This window comes from Orycteropus afer, unplaced genomic scaffold (genome assembly GCF_000298275.1).
Source record: "Orycteropus afer afer isolate SDZICR_OR568_19922 unplaced genomic scaffold, OryAfe1.0 scaffold00293, whole genome shotgun sequence".
NCBI lineage: Eukaryota > Metazoa > Chordata > Mammalia > Tubulidentata > Orycteropodidae > Orycteropus > Orycteropus afer.
In genome coordinates this window covers 1,097,040-1,112,235 of record NW_006921880.1, presented here as the reverse complement: position 1 = coordinate 1,112,235, position 15,196 = coordinate 1,097,040, and the positions used below count along the sequence as shown (strand labels likewise).

General features: G+C 36.0%; 1 protein-coding gene across 1 annotated transcript in view; it reads right to left on the bottom strand.

Annotated features, from left to right (window-relative positions):
* Positions 1 to 15,196, bottom strand: part of BTAF1 (B-TFIID TATA-box binding protein associated factor 1) — a 153,111-nt gene that overhangs the window by 32,942 nt on the left and 104,973 nt on the right. Inside the window, exons 17-21 of the mRNA XM_007951258.2 lie at positions 13,729 to 13,903; positions 12,053 to 12,256; positions 3,892 to 4,318; positions 1,978 to 2,168; positions 326 to 479 (exon numbers count right to left, since the gene is read on the bottom strand). Coding sequence (XP_007949449.2) covers positions 326 to 479; positions 1,978 to 2,168; positions 3,892 to 4,318; positions 12,053 to 12,256; positions 13,729 to 13,903 — 1,151 coding nt within the window. The remainder of the gene's footprint in view (positions 1 to 325; positions 480 to 1,977; positions 2,169 to 3,891; positions 4,319 to 12,052; positions 12,257 to 13,728; positions 13,904 to 15,196) is intronic.

Below are 15,196 nucleotides of genomic sequence, written 5' to 3'. Positions count from 1 at the left end.
CAGTGAGTTTGGTATTTTTGTTTTATGCCCTTAATTTAAGTGCTAAGGGTACTGCATTTAAAGTCACAAGAAATTTAACATAATGATCCATTCCAAATAGTCTTTCTAAATATGTAACAGAAAAAAATAAAATGCAAAAATTATACAGAATGACATGAAAATAAATCAAAGCAAATGCTTTTTTACCAACCTTCCATGTTAAAACTCACTAGCAGTTTTGTATAAATAAGTATAGGTGTTTTATTTTATAAAGATACATTTCATTGATATTAAAGAAATTAAAAAACAAAACAAAAAAAAACGACTCAGAAAAATATATACATACCAAAATTATTAATGTCAATTGTATTTCTCAATGGGCCAACCATAGCATCCCAGAGATGTGGCAACTTTACTGTCATTTCATCACCAAAATGCTTCACTATAGTTGTCAAGGCAAATTCAGCTCCTCTCCGTTGTACCAGATATGGCTTCTGAGCCTTAAATTAAATGTTTGTTAAAAGCATTAATTTCAGAAATAAAGCATAATGCACTTGAAATTTTATCAAGAGAATTTAAAATTCATCATCTAAGAATTCATAGTTTTACCATTATCCAGGTAAGCAATTTTTAGCTATATTTATCACAACTACAAATATTTCTCAATTTCACAGGCATAAAATGCCTAACTAGATTTTTGTGCCCAAAGTAAAACATCTTTTTAAGAGTTTGAGATGAAGAACAGAAAGATAGGCCCATGTTGGTAAAGACAGATCTACATAACCTGTTTTTTTTTTCCCCTTCTCTCTATCCCAAAGACATGTACCAGCTAGACATACAGTAGGGAGATAAAATGATCTGCCATTATTTATATTCATTTAAGAGACAGAATAAGAGCATCAGCTTAAGATAGCCCTAGATTATTAACTTCTTACTCAGCAGTAATCACAATCCATAAAATTGTCCCAAAAAAGAGAGATACATATATGCTTTTTAAATAACTTTAAGTGGAAGAAGTATGCAAACACAGATGTGTAAGTATCAAAATCACAGTAAAATTTTGATTATAATTATTATGGGGAGATTCTCAGTGAAAAAGCCTTCATAGAATGTTTATAATAAATACAGATAATAAACTAAAATTTTGATTAAAAAAAAAAACTTAAAATAAGCCTACACTTTATAAAAATATATTCAATACATGCCTTTTAGCACAACTCATTTACTGATAAATTCAGGTTAAGTTTTTACATCTTTCAACAAAAAGAACTCACTAGAGTTTTCATTTCTTTCTTAGTAAGATTGTTAAGATTTTCAAAACCAGTCACTTTTTTGATCACTGATTATTATTCATTTTTAAAGAAGATAGTACTATCACACAAGAACAAGTATACCAATGGAAGAGGAAAAAAAATAGCTGGTCTAGACCCTCACATACATGAAGTATGGTATGTAACAGAGGTGACAGGATAAATTGGGGGGAACATAATTTAATATGTGGTAGTGAGCTAACTGGCTGTTCATGTAGAAAAATAAGTTTGTATTCCTGTCAAACATCACACATTTAACAAATTCCTGGTTGCTTAAAAATCAGGTGGTTAACAATTATTCAACATTTTTAAACTTATCCTCTTGAATATCAAAAGGAATTCCTGACACTGATAGGATGGGGAGAAAATTAGCCTTCACTATCATTTTACATCCTTTCTGCTAACTTATGTACCTACTATCAAGAGGGTTTCTTGCCTAAGATAATAAAGTTACGGTGGTAAAAATTACAAGAGGCATAAGAAATATGAAGAAGTTTGTAGTTTTTCTGGATTATATGGCTGGAGTGCTCTAAAAAGGATATCAATTCCAGTCCTGTCACTTAAACATATATAATTCTGGAATCTGATATGACAACTTCAGCTCTTAATCTCTGGGCCAGATACCTGTTTAAAAATTAGAGGATTTAAAAGAAGAAGGAGGAAAAAAAAACCCAATAGAACTATTTACCTCATCGAGTTCAACAAGGATATTTCCACTACTTCCTGCTGGAAGATCTGCTATTTGAGCTTTGACTGCTTTGGGGGTAGGACCTCGCCTACTTGTGATAGCAAAAGCAGCTTTCTGATGCCTATAGAGTGTAATTATACCTCTGTGGTTGGTGACAGTATGGTGCATTCCATCTTTTTCTGAGTTGGAGCCTAATGAGAAAAAAGTTAAATAACCTTCTTTAAATCATAATATAGGTGTCAAATTGCTTCCTGCTCCAAAAGAGATACAACTTATTTTAAGACTATGTCTTTTAATAGTACAATTACAATTTCTTTAGATAATAAAACAGTAACAAAATAGTCTACCATGCTTAATAAGTTAAATGTTTTGATATTTATATAGAATCATACCTAATATAATCAAAGTTACAGAATCATGTTATTAAGGAGGAGCATCACATGTAAGAAAACTGTGTTTATATATGTTTCAAGGAGCTCTGGTGGCACAGAGCCCAAAGGATTTAACTGCTTACCAGAAGGTTGGCAGTTCAAACCACCAGCCACCCCACATTAGGAAGATGGGGCAATGTACTTCTGTAAAGATTTACCACTTTGGAACCCAATGGGATTTGCTATGAGTCAGAATTGACTTGATGGCAGTGAATTTGGTATATATGTTTCAGTTAAAGTACATTAATTAAAAAAAAAAAAGATTGTGCCTAGGTATAATAAGAAACATTAAGGAGTATTTTAAGCCAAGTTTTTCTAAAAGAATTGTCCAGAGTAACCATGAATTCAGGAAAAATTCACCCACTGCAAAATACTGCTGCTTCGTATAGCGCTGTTGTTGTTGTTGTTGTTACGTGCCATCGAGTCAGCCCCAACTCACAGCGACCCCTCCTTGGGTTTCTGAGGCAATATCACTACGGTAGTAGATTGCTCAACCTTCCTTCCAAGGAGTGGCTGGTGGGTTTGAACTGCCAGCCTTCTGATGAGCAGTCAAGTGCCTTAGGCACTATGCTACCAGAGCTCCTTCGTACAGCATTGTTGTTGTTGTTATGTGCCGTCGAGTCGGCCCCGACTCATAGCGACCCCTCCTTGGGTTTCCGAGGCAGTATCACTACGGAAGTAGGATTGCCCAACCTTCCTTCAGAGGAGTGGCTGGTGGGTTTGAACCGCCAGCCATCTGGTTAGCAGGCAAGTGTCTTAGCCACTATGCTACCAGAGCTCCTTCGTATAGCATTAGGAGGGAAAAATCACATATTACATTTTTAAGATGTTAATATTCATGTCTGACTTTCTCTGCAGATCTTTCACATTTTTCTCAAGATCTGTATTGTACCAAAGTTATAAATCCATTATGTTTACAATAATTTGCTTACCTAAAATCTTGTAACAAAAATAAAGAAATCAATCATACAGGATTAAGTCATGCTGAAAAACACTGGTTCTTGGACCAGTACAGAAGTTATTCTCATTTTCAATGTATATTCTCCACATAAAAGTGGAGAAGTTGGTTAAGTATTATTTGCTAAAGGTAACAGAGTCCACTTATAACACATTATACTTAATTTAATAAACCAGAGGTTTTATAGGAAGAATTTTTCATGAAATAATGATACACAATTAAGTTTTCTAGTTCCCATTAGTGTAAACCCTGTGGTGATGGTTTTGAAGAAGGTTAGGATGAACACCTGTCTCACAGAATTTAGTCATCTTTTATCAGATATCAGTTCTCTGATAATTTAAGGGTGTGTGATTTGATTAGCAGTCTGTTCAAATTCATGAAACAAGGAGTTTTATTATAACCAAGGTTTTTCCCTTTTCAGAATGGAAACAGCTCTAACATGAACTGGATTTGTGCTTAAATTATACCTATAAATAAATGAAAACAAATTTAAGTGATTCTCTAAATGAAAGTTTAGATATGTACCTTTCAAATTGTCCTGGCCACTTTGTGTTGGAACTGGACATGTGACACAAGGTGTTAGATATGGGTCCACACAAAGTGAACTACAGAGGTTTTTAATAATCTTTGAATTGGGACAGGGTGTCCTTGTTGTACACTGCTGAAGGAGTTTAGCTATGCACTGAGCTGCATAGTTTTGCACTAGCGTATTTTCTTCTTTTTTAATCGTTTCCATTAATGGTTTTATGATAGGATTTAATTTCTCCGGAAGCTGCTGCAAGCTCACAACTGCACATGCTGCGAAAGTATGCACTCTCAACTGCAACACTTGCCACTCTTGGTTGGTTTCTGTAACTGTCATTTGGACTTGCTGTCGTTTGCTATCTAACTGCTGTAACATTTGAGGACTTAAGTCAAAAGATGATGTGACTTCATTAAAAACAGTAGTTACCTATTAAAAAAAAAGAAATTAAAAATCATTAACCACATCAACCCAAGTAGACTGTAAATTTCTAAAGGAAGATAACAAGTTTTTCTGTTTTTACTGCAAGTTCCACAATATTCAGTAGTTTTAACATTCAGTTAAGTTCAACAGATCCTTAAAACCTTTCAACTAAACTTTATTTTAATCTCAATTTAACATTAATATGATATGCAAGAAAGAAACATTCTCTTGAGAAGAACAAAATAATCTATCTGTTCAATACATCTAATAACTTTGAAAATCACATCAATGCCTGTACAGTATGCTGGTGAAATAAGAATGCTATAAGCAAATATAAACTTCTAATTAGGGAATACCAAAATTCACAAACTTCCTTTGGGAAACAGAGTAAGGTTCTTCCCATCTCAAAAATTTTAGTGTAGCTGTTGTTAATTGGTTATGTGTTGCCAATTGGATTATTTTTATTCTTTCTTTGCCCTCCCCTTCTGGTGGAAATGCACAGGCATGGGGGATGGGGAGGGAAAAATACAATAGTCACTGACTCTTTAATTACCCAGAGCTGCCTAAGGTTACAAGACTATTGCATCAGATCATTTTACAAGGTCCATTAAAAGACATTTCAATCCATCTTTTTAATAGCTTTATGATTATTCATATACTATGTAACTCACCTACTTAAAATGTACAATCCAACGAACGGGTTTTTCTGCACAGTGTTACACAGCCATCACAGTATTAGAACATTTTCATACCCCCAAAAGAAAACCCATACCTACTAGAAATCACTCCTTATTTCCTTGGCTTTCTACCCCCAGCCCTAAGCTATCATTTATCTACTTTCGATCTTTACAGGTTTGCCTACACTAGACATTTCACATGAATGGAATTGTATAATATGTTGTCTTTTCATGTAGTATAATGCTTTTAAGGCTCATTCATGTTGTAGCATTTATTAGTACTTCATTTCTTATTACTGAGAAATAATATTCCATTGTATAGAGGTATGACATTTTATTTACCCATCAGTTGATGGACAGGATATTTGGGTTGTTTCAACTATTGGCTACAATGAATTATGCTGCTATGAATATTCAAGTTTTTTGTTAGCATTTTTTTTAAGATCATTTAAATATTGTGTAATGGCCTACATAAGAAAAATAGTCTTATTCAATAGATGACTACACACATAAAGAATTTCCATAAACAGATCCAGTCTGATTAACATTGGTCAGAAAAGCCTTTAACAATGGAGAATATAAATTTCTTAATGCACAACCTAATTTTTTTTTAAAACTTAGAAATTATCAATTCCATTACTCATAACACTGTTGTTAGCCTTTTCTTATGAAAAACAAAACAGGTACATAAATAAGATCTTTTATCATTATAAAAGGAGCTCTGGTAGCATAGTGGCTAAGACACTTGCCTGCTAACCAGAAGGCTGGCGGTTCAAACCCACCAGCCACTCCTCGGAAGGAAGGTTGGGCAATCCTACTTCCGTAGTGATACTGCCTCGGAAACCCAAGGAGGGGTCGCTATGAGTCGGGGCCGACTCGACGGCACATAACAACAACAACAACAATCATTATAAAATACCAAAGTCTTTAAATTAAGGTATTTATCTGATCAACTTTGTCAATCTAATCACCACTAAAGAAAAAGATCACACATCACTTCCAGCTTACACTTTCTACTTTGTTTTTGTCTGTTTTATATATTTGAGTTCTGCACAAGATTTATTTGAAACAAAGTTTCACTGTTCAAAGTCTGAAAACATTGCCCTAAGTAACACAACAGGCTTCAATTTTTAGTGATTTCAGGCAACTGAGGAAAAGCGACCTCAAATTACTCATTCAACAATGAATTTTTTTTTTCATTTAAATATTTATTGAGCACTATTAACATATTAAGCCAGTGAACATAACTGAACTTAAGTGCAAGGTACTGTGGTAGTACAAAGGTTGCTTAACTTTTGTAAGTTTTTACAGAATGGGTAAGTCAAGAGCTGTAGGATTATCTTGGCAAGCAGACAAAGTGAAATATGAAGTGGAAAAGCAGGGTATTGTGCAAGAAATAGAAAGTAGTTTATTATGGCCCGAACGTAGAGTACAGAGGGAGGAGTGTCGAGTGATGAACTTGGAATGAGGGTAGAAGTTTAGGGTAGGGAATTCCTGGCAAAGGAAACAGGAGCTCAGGCACAGAAGTGAGACAGTGTGGTATACTGTTGCAAGAGAAAAGCTAACTCGTTAAAGAGTGGAGAAAGTTTGAGAAATGAAGAGAGAAGAGATAGCAAATTTAAAGAAGAAAAAACTTGGAAGAAGATGCTTTTAAGCAGGGGAGGAATGTGTTCTGATTTGCAATAAAGGTCTAATCTGCTACAGCATGCAGAATGAAATAGATCAGAGACTGTGTAGATCTTGAGAGATGAATCAGGCCCAGACATAAAGTGCTAAGGCCTTTGACTAGATTATAGCAAAGAAAACAGAAAGGAAAAATACATGAGACTTTTTGAAAGAAAATGGTGCTATGATTTATGATTGTAGATAAAAGGGCATTTTTCTGTTTTGTTTGAATTGAGTTTGTAGGGACAGTGAGATATCCAAGTAGAATGCCTAATAGGAAGAAGAACATTGAAGATCAGGAGAATATAGTATAGTGCACAGATATGAACGAAAAAAGAATGAGGAAAGAGATGAACACAGACCTCAGAAAAATATCCACATTTTAAGAGGAAACAGTGGTTCACATTGGCAAATTTAACAAAGGAAAAAAGGGAAAGAATACAAATAACACAAATAAGAAAAGAAATGGGCAACATCACAACAGAACTGAAATAAAAAGGATGATATCAGGATATGAAGAAGTACTATACTCCAAAAAATTTGAAAATCTGGAAGAAATGGACAGATTTGTAGAAACACATTACTTACCTAAACTAATGCAGACTGAGGTGGAAAAGTAGAACAGACCCATAACAAAACAAGAAATTGAACAGGTCATAAAAAAATTACCAACAAAGAAAAAGTCCTGGCCCAGATGGTTTCACCAGAGAATTATACCAAACATTCAGAGACCTGACACCAATCCTACTCAAACTATTCCAAAATACAGAAAAGGATGGAATCCTCCCAAATTTACTCTATGAAGCTAACATAACCTCGATACCAAAACCAAGCAAAGACATCACTAAAAAGGAAAACTACAGACCAATATCACTCATGAATATAGATGCAAAAATCTTCAACAAAATCTTAGCCAATAGACTCCAACAACATACCAAAAAATAATTTATTATGACTAAGTGGGGTTAATATCAGGTATGCAGGATGGTTCAACACTAGAAAAATAATCAACATCATCTACCACATAAATAAAAGGAAAAGAACCACATTATAATAACAATGGATGCAGAAAAGGCATTTGATAAAATCCAACACTCATTCCTGATAAAAACTCTCAGCAAAATAAGAACAGAAGGGACAGTCCTCAATGTAATAAAAGGCATATATGCAAAGCCGACAGCCAACATTATTCTTAACGGAGACAGACTAAAACCATTCATCTTGTGAACAGGAACCAAACAATGATGCCCTCTCTATCACCACTTCTATTCAACACTGTATTGGAAGTCCTAGTTGGGGCACTAAGGCAAGAAAGGGAAATCAAAGGCATCCACATTGGTAAGGAAGAAGTAAAACTGTCCCTGTTTGCTGATATGATCCTACACCTAGAAAACCCAAGAGACTCAGTCAAAACTCTATTGGAACTAATTGAGAGATTTAGCATAGTGACAGGATACAAGATCAACAACCAAAAATCAGTTGGATTCCTCTATACAAGCAAAGAGATTGCTGAAAAAGAAACAAGGAAATAAGTACCATTCACAATAGCTACCAAAATAATAAAATACTTGAGAATAAATCTTACCAGGGACACAAAAGACCTGTACAAAGGAAAGTATAAAAGACTACTTCAAGAAACCATAAGAGATCTACATATATGGAAGAACATCCCATGCTCATGGATAGGAAGGTTGAACATTGTAAAAATGTCAATTCCACCCAAAGCAATCCATACATTCAATGAAATCCCAATCCAGATCCCATCAACATTCTTTAAGGATATGGAAAAACCAATCACTAATCTTACATGGAAAGGAAGGAGATCTCGGATAAGGATAAGGAACGCATTACTGAAGAAAAAAAACAACGATGTATGGCATGGGAGCTCTGGTGGCATAGTGCCTAAGGCATTCGACTGCTAACCAGAAGGCTGGTGGTTCAAACCCACCACCCACTCCTCAGAAGGAAGGCTGGGCAATCTACTTCCGTAGTGGTACTGCCTCAGAAACCCAAGGAAGGGTTGCTATGAGTCAGAACCAACTCAACAGCAGTGAGTTTTTTTTTTCTTAAATATATGGCATAAATAGACTATCAGGCATAAAATGCACAAATGGCAGAAGATAAACTAGGTGAATGGGACCTTCTAAAAATTAATTTTTATGTGCTTCCAAAGACTTCTCCAAAAGACTCAAAAGAGAACCTACAGATTGGGAAAAAATATTCAGCAATGACATATCTGACAAGAGACTTATCTCCAGAATTTATAGAAACCTCTAGCACCTCAACAACAAAAAGACAAATAATCCAATTTAAAAAATGAGCAGAAGACATGAATAGACACGTCACCAAAGAGGATATTCAGGCTGCCAACAAACATATGAAGAATTGCTCACAATCAGTAGCCATTGTTGGTGTTGTTATGTACCGTCGAGTCTGACCCGACTCATAGCAACCCCTCCTTGGGTTTCCAAGGCAGTATCACTACGGAAGTAGATTGCCTCTCATCTTCCTTCCAAAGAGTGGCTGGTGGGTTTGAACCACCAACCTTCTGGTTAGCAGTCAAATGCCTTAGGCACTATGCTACCAGAGCTCCCCGTTAGCCATTAGAGAGATGAAAATCAAAACAACAATGAGATACCATCTTGTCCCAGCACGAGTAGCAAAGTTCAGTAAGAAAGGAAATAACAAATGCTGACGAGGATGTGGAGACATTGAGACTCTCATACACTGCTGGTGGGACTGTAAAATGATACAACCACTATGGAAAGCAGTATGGCAATTGCTTAAAAAGTTGGAATTAGAAATACCATTTGACCCAGCTATTCCATTACTAGGTATATATCTTATAACAGGTGAGAGCCGGGACAAAAACAGATATATGCACACTCATGTTCACTGCAGCACTACTTACAATAGCAAAAAGACAGAAACAACCTAGGTGCCCATCAACAGAAGAATGGATAGTCAAACTATGGTACATATACACAATGGAATAGTATGCCACCCTAAAGAATAACACAGAAGCTGCAAAACACTGCATAATGTGGATGAACATAGAGGACATTATGCCAAGTGAAATGAGTCAATCATAGAAGGACAAATATTTCATTAGTCTGTTGTAAAAAGGCAAGGAAATATTTATATACAGAAGGAAATTTTCTTTGTTGGTTACTAGTGGTGGGAGAGGAGTGGATGGAACACTGTTAGGTGGAGACAGGAATTGATTTGGGTGAAGAGAAGGACAATGTACCAATGTGAGTGATCAACACGGTGGCACTGAGGAAGAAGAAGACATAGAGAGGTGCATGGGAGGTATACACAACAAAGAGGAACCCTTTTGCACAGTACTGCATTGTCAGCGAAGGCAAACAATGACATACAGGAGGAGAGGTGGGTGGATAGGCTGAACTATTAGGTATGTTTATGCAGGGGGAGTGTGCCCAACACCATGTATAGGGTCGGCAGACAATGTTTCTACAGGTGTATCTGTATGTTCTGTAAGAATTCCCAGGTATGCAGTAGAGCTGACAAGGAACAAGGCTGTAGTCACTTCTTGGCCATAGCCAAGAGTACAACGAATAACCATCAGTAATAAAAAGAATGAAGGGAGTTGCAAATCAAAAACTATTAGGTAACACTACACAGCCATTAGAATGGCTAAAATCCAAAACACTGACAACACAAAATGCTAGTGAGGATATGGAGAAACAGGAACTCTCTTTTCACTGCTGTTGGAAATGCAAAGTGGTAGAGCAACTTTAGAGAGTCTGGTAATTTCCTACAAAACTGAACATAGGCTTAATGAATGCTCTGGCAATTGCACTCCTAGTTGTTCACCCAAATGAAATGAAAATATATATCCACATAAAACCTGCAAACAAGTATTTATAGCAGCTTTGTCATAATTGCCAAAATCTGGAAACAACGAAGACAACCTTCAATAAATGACTGGATAAAAAAATTGTGGCATATGTGTATAATAGAGTAGTATTCAGCAATAAAAAGAAATGAGCTATTGTGTTAAGAATATAAGAAGAATTTTAAATGCATATTGCTAAGTAGAAAAAGCCACTCTGAAAAAGCTATATGGTGTATCATTCCAACTGCAGGCCATCCTGGAAAAGGCAAAATAGACAATAAAAAGATGAGTGGTTGCCAGGGGTTCAGATGGAGGGTGGATAGATGAATAGGTAAAGCACAGGCACGATTAGGGTAGTAAACTCTCTATGAACTGTAACAGTAGAACACGACATTAGGCATGTGTCAAAATTTGCAGGATTGTATAACACAGAGAATTAACCAAAATATAGACTATGTACTTTAGTTAATGATAACACTATTAGTTCATCAACTATAATAACTGTACCACAAGAATGCAAGATATCGACAGTACGAGAAAGAGTGTGAGTTACATGGGCACTCTCTGTATTTTCCGTACAAATTTTCTATAAACCTAAAAACTTCTCTAAAAATAAAGTCTACAAAAAATTTAGTAATTCAGTTTATCAGTTAAAAAAGGGATTAATATGTACAACGTGAATGGATCTCAAAAACATCACAAAGAAAAAGAATCCTTACATATAAAAGCTCACACAATACATGATTCTATTTTTATCACATTATAGAATAGACAAAGCTAATGTATGGTGAGGAAAAAATTAGAACAATGGTTATGTTGGGGCAGAGAGAAGGAAGAACTGACTAGGAAGGGGTGATGATAATGTCCTGTATCTTGATAGGTTTCTGTGTTTCACAGATGGCTGCGCCTGTCAAAACTATCGGATGGTCTGATGACATTTGTATAGTTCATAACATATAAATGTAAGTTTCACTTCAAGAAAGACTAAACAAATACTGAATTCTAGTTAATGATATGATGGAATATATAATGTTGTCTGCAACTTACTTAGAAATGCATCAAAAAATAAGAGATTGATGGCTGGGCAAGGGATAGACACATGAATATGTATGTTAATAAAGCAAATTTAGTTAAAATGTTAACTGTAGAATCTAGTTGCGAGATATATGAGTATTCACTGTGTATTTCTTTCACTTTTTCTATATATCTGAATGTTTTCATTTTAAAATTTGGGTGGCGGAGGGAGAACTACTATTCAGGAACTTGTAGAAGCAGATTTCCAATGAAAAAATGTAATAGCTATTCCCAATAAAGGTGCATTAGTTTGTTTGATTTTGAGGTAAAAACATTTCTTTTCAATCCTCTTATTTCAAAAAATGTCAATACAATTAAGTAACCTTCCTGAAGGGTATGGGTGTAGCACTATCAAGCCATAAATACTCAAGAAATTAGTTGTGTTTCTGGTAAACATGACAGGACGAGCTTCTAATTTTTATTTCACGCTCTATTTAAAATTTTAAAAGTTACCTCTTTACTCACCAGGTCATTAGCTTGATCTATTGTAAAAACATTGTGGTTTACTCTATTACCAAGTTCAATATGTGCATCAGTTAATGATGAAATAAGCTGTTTACATTCATTCTGCATTCGTGTGAATGGAACGGCAATTTCATCATAATATAAATGTTCTGAAAGGATATCAAGTAAACGTGGCTGCACAGCTAGGGTAACAGCTTTACACTCCTAAAATATAACAGACAACAAGTATTCAGGGCACATATATATAAGTACAATTTTACAAATGTATTATCTTTAGTTGCAGACTACCAAGTTCTAAATTCCTATTGATCATGAATTTATTATCTCCCCAGATCAACACAGTTAGTTGCACAAAGAGAAAAAGTATTACACCAAAGGTACTCTAATATTTCAATATGAATGACCACAAAACATGCACATGGAACTATTATAATCTCATTCAACTTTCTACCTAATTATTCTCACTTTATGCAAAGAATTTATTCACAGTTTACATATTCACATAGATTTACAAATACAAAACTGTAAAAACAATCAGTCAGAAAAGAATACTTAGCATGCACTGAAACTGTTATTTAAAAACTCATTATTAGATTTCTTAACAGTTGAGCCATAGCTTCACATGCCATACTGTAGAAATGGGTATATAATTTAAAAGCTACTTACCTGCCCTCAAATTTAACTAACCCTTCACCCTCTCTCTGGTTGTTGCCTGCTCCAACCAGAGGGGGAATGGCCTCAGTGATGAGCCATGAGGGGTTCTGTGGGATCTGGGTGATCAGCCTGGGCTTCACAGAGTAAGTCCAGAGAAGCTCTGTGAGGGTCCAGAAACCGAACTGTCAACACTTGCTGCTGAGTCTGAGAGGCACAAAAACACAGCATCACTGCCTCTCCAGCACACCGAGTCCTGCCTAAAAACAGATGAGCCTTGCTTCTTTCCAGAGGCAAAGCTGGGGTCTCAGTTGCAATAGAGCATGGCTCAATTATTTTTAGACACAGCTTTGACAAACTGCTAAGAGGCAGTAACAGACAACTCTCACAGCAAGTGCAGACAGTTAAATTTCCAGAATTCCAGACAACGGAATAAACAAAGCCTGCAAGAAGTTTCTCTGATTTACAGAAGCAAGTTTTACACAAAATTAAACAACTTACTAGAAGTGAAAAGCTAAAAGTGCTACAAGGGAATGACTTATTTGGAAACATGATGATTCTGATTTAAATGTGGAAATTTAAGTATTCCTGTGACCAAAAATTCTCCCCTTCCTACTACCCACAGAAAAGGATAGCTAGTACTCAAAGCCTCTTATCTTTTTCTTTTTTTCAGTGATATGTAAGAAAGATATGAAGGAATGACAAAGTTTCTCGACTATCTCTATACATACATGTTTCTAACGGACTTTTTCTTAACAACCTGTAGGATAAAAATTATTAATGATGGGCATAACTAGTACTCTCAGTTACAAGAGTGAGGGTTATATGAAAAAAGTCTAGTTAAAGGTAAATGGAAGGGAAAGAATGTTCCAATATAGTTTAGAACACTATTCTGTAACTGTTGGCTTTTTAGACAAAGAAAAATTTTGCTTTTATGTTGCAGAATATAATATAAATGTTCTTATTAGCTAATGAAATTAGTTTACTTAGTAATTTGTCTTATTATTTTGGGGCAAAAATCTTACCTTTTGTAAAGCAGCCCATTCACAGATTACCAAAGCAACACTAATCCTCTGTAAGGCAGATTTGGAGTTCAAATGGAAGAGCAGTAACTGGCCAAGGGATTCAGCTGGTTTAATTTCTTGGGTTACCATATTTACACCTGGATCACAAATACAACAACAAAGTGCTCCTAACAACCTACGAAGGAAGAAAAGGAGTTGCTATAAAACTTACTTAAAACATGCCCCATAAGAAGCCATTACTTTTTCCAAAGGTATAACAATTACCTTCATAAAAAGATACAAATTCTACTTTAAAACAACTTAACATTAAGCAAGATGGCACTGTAGACAGCTTCATCCTTCCATCTCCTGATAGAAACATCAAAAAATAAGTAGAAGCTTCTGTGAAAGTTCAGAAGGTTCTGAACCCTGTCAGAACTCTAGAAAACTGTCAAAGTTTCCAACAACCAAGCAAATGCTCATTCAAGAAAATGGCAATGTAAAAACCATAGGAAACCTTGGTGGCTTTCCTACTTGCTTCTCTCCCACCTACTCCTAGTTTCAGCAGCAATCTTGAAGACAGCAACCTGTGTTTGCAGTATGGGACACTGCTACTTGGTTTTGGAAGAAGCGGAAGAGATTTTATTTGCAAATCATTGTGTCTGTTCTAACTTGTGTGCAGTCTACCCACCCAAAGAACTGATGCAGGTGCATTTCTATGTTTTCCCCATTTTGGAACTCACTCAGCGTAGAAAAACAGCACAGCTCAAAAACATTGTAAGACAGAAAAAACAAATACTAGGTAGGGTGTGGAGAGAATGGAACAATCATACACTGGTGGTGGGATTGTTGGTACAACCACTATGGAAAGTGGTATGGTGCTTCCTTAAGAAGTTGGAAACAAGGAATAGCAGAGGCCGTGGCAGCCAACGGAGGGGGAAGTTCCGCGCTCCGGGACCTCTTTAACTCAACCTTTGGTGTGACCCTGATGGTGCGTCAGGCTCTGGACTCCTAAAGCTCTGCAGTGAATATGTTTTGCAGTTCCAGCAAGATGGCGGACTAGGCAGAAGGACTGCACAGGCACTCTTCAACAAAGAAAAGGGAAACCAATTAACACAGAAACAGAAGATAATCTTGGACCGCTGAGCCTTGAAGGGAAGGATACAGAAGTTGACTAAGCACCAACTAGCAGAAGAATTTGTGTGAAAATACCGAAAAAAGGAGACATACGGAGCTGCAGTCTGACAGTGAACTGAGCGACCCTAACAGTACAGGCGGCATGGAGATTTCCGACTGGTGATAGGACCTAAGAATTAAGCTAAAAATCACCCTGCTAGCCAGGGACTGCACGGACTGTGCACAGCGGCTGGGAAACAAACGGAGAAGGTGAAGAGAAAGGTTGGCTGAGCTGTGGACTTTTGCTGGTCCAGAGGGTGCCACCATTTTGTAGGTTTAAAAAGCAGCTTGACTATTTTGGATATTTAAAGAG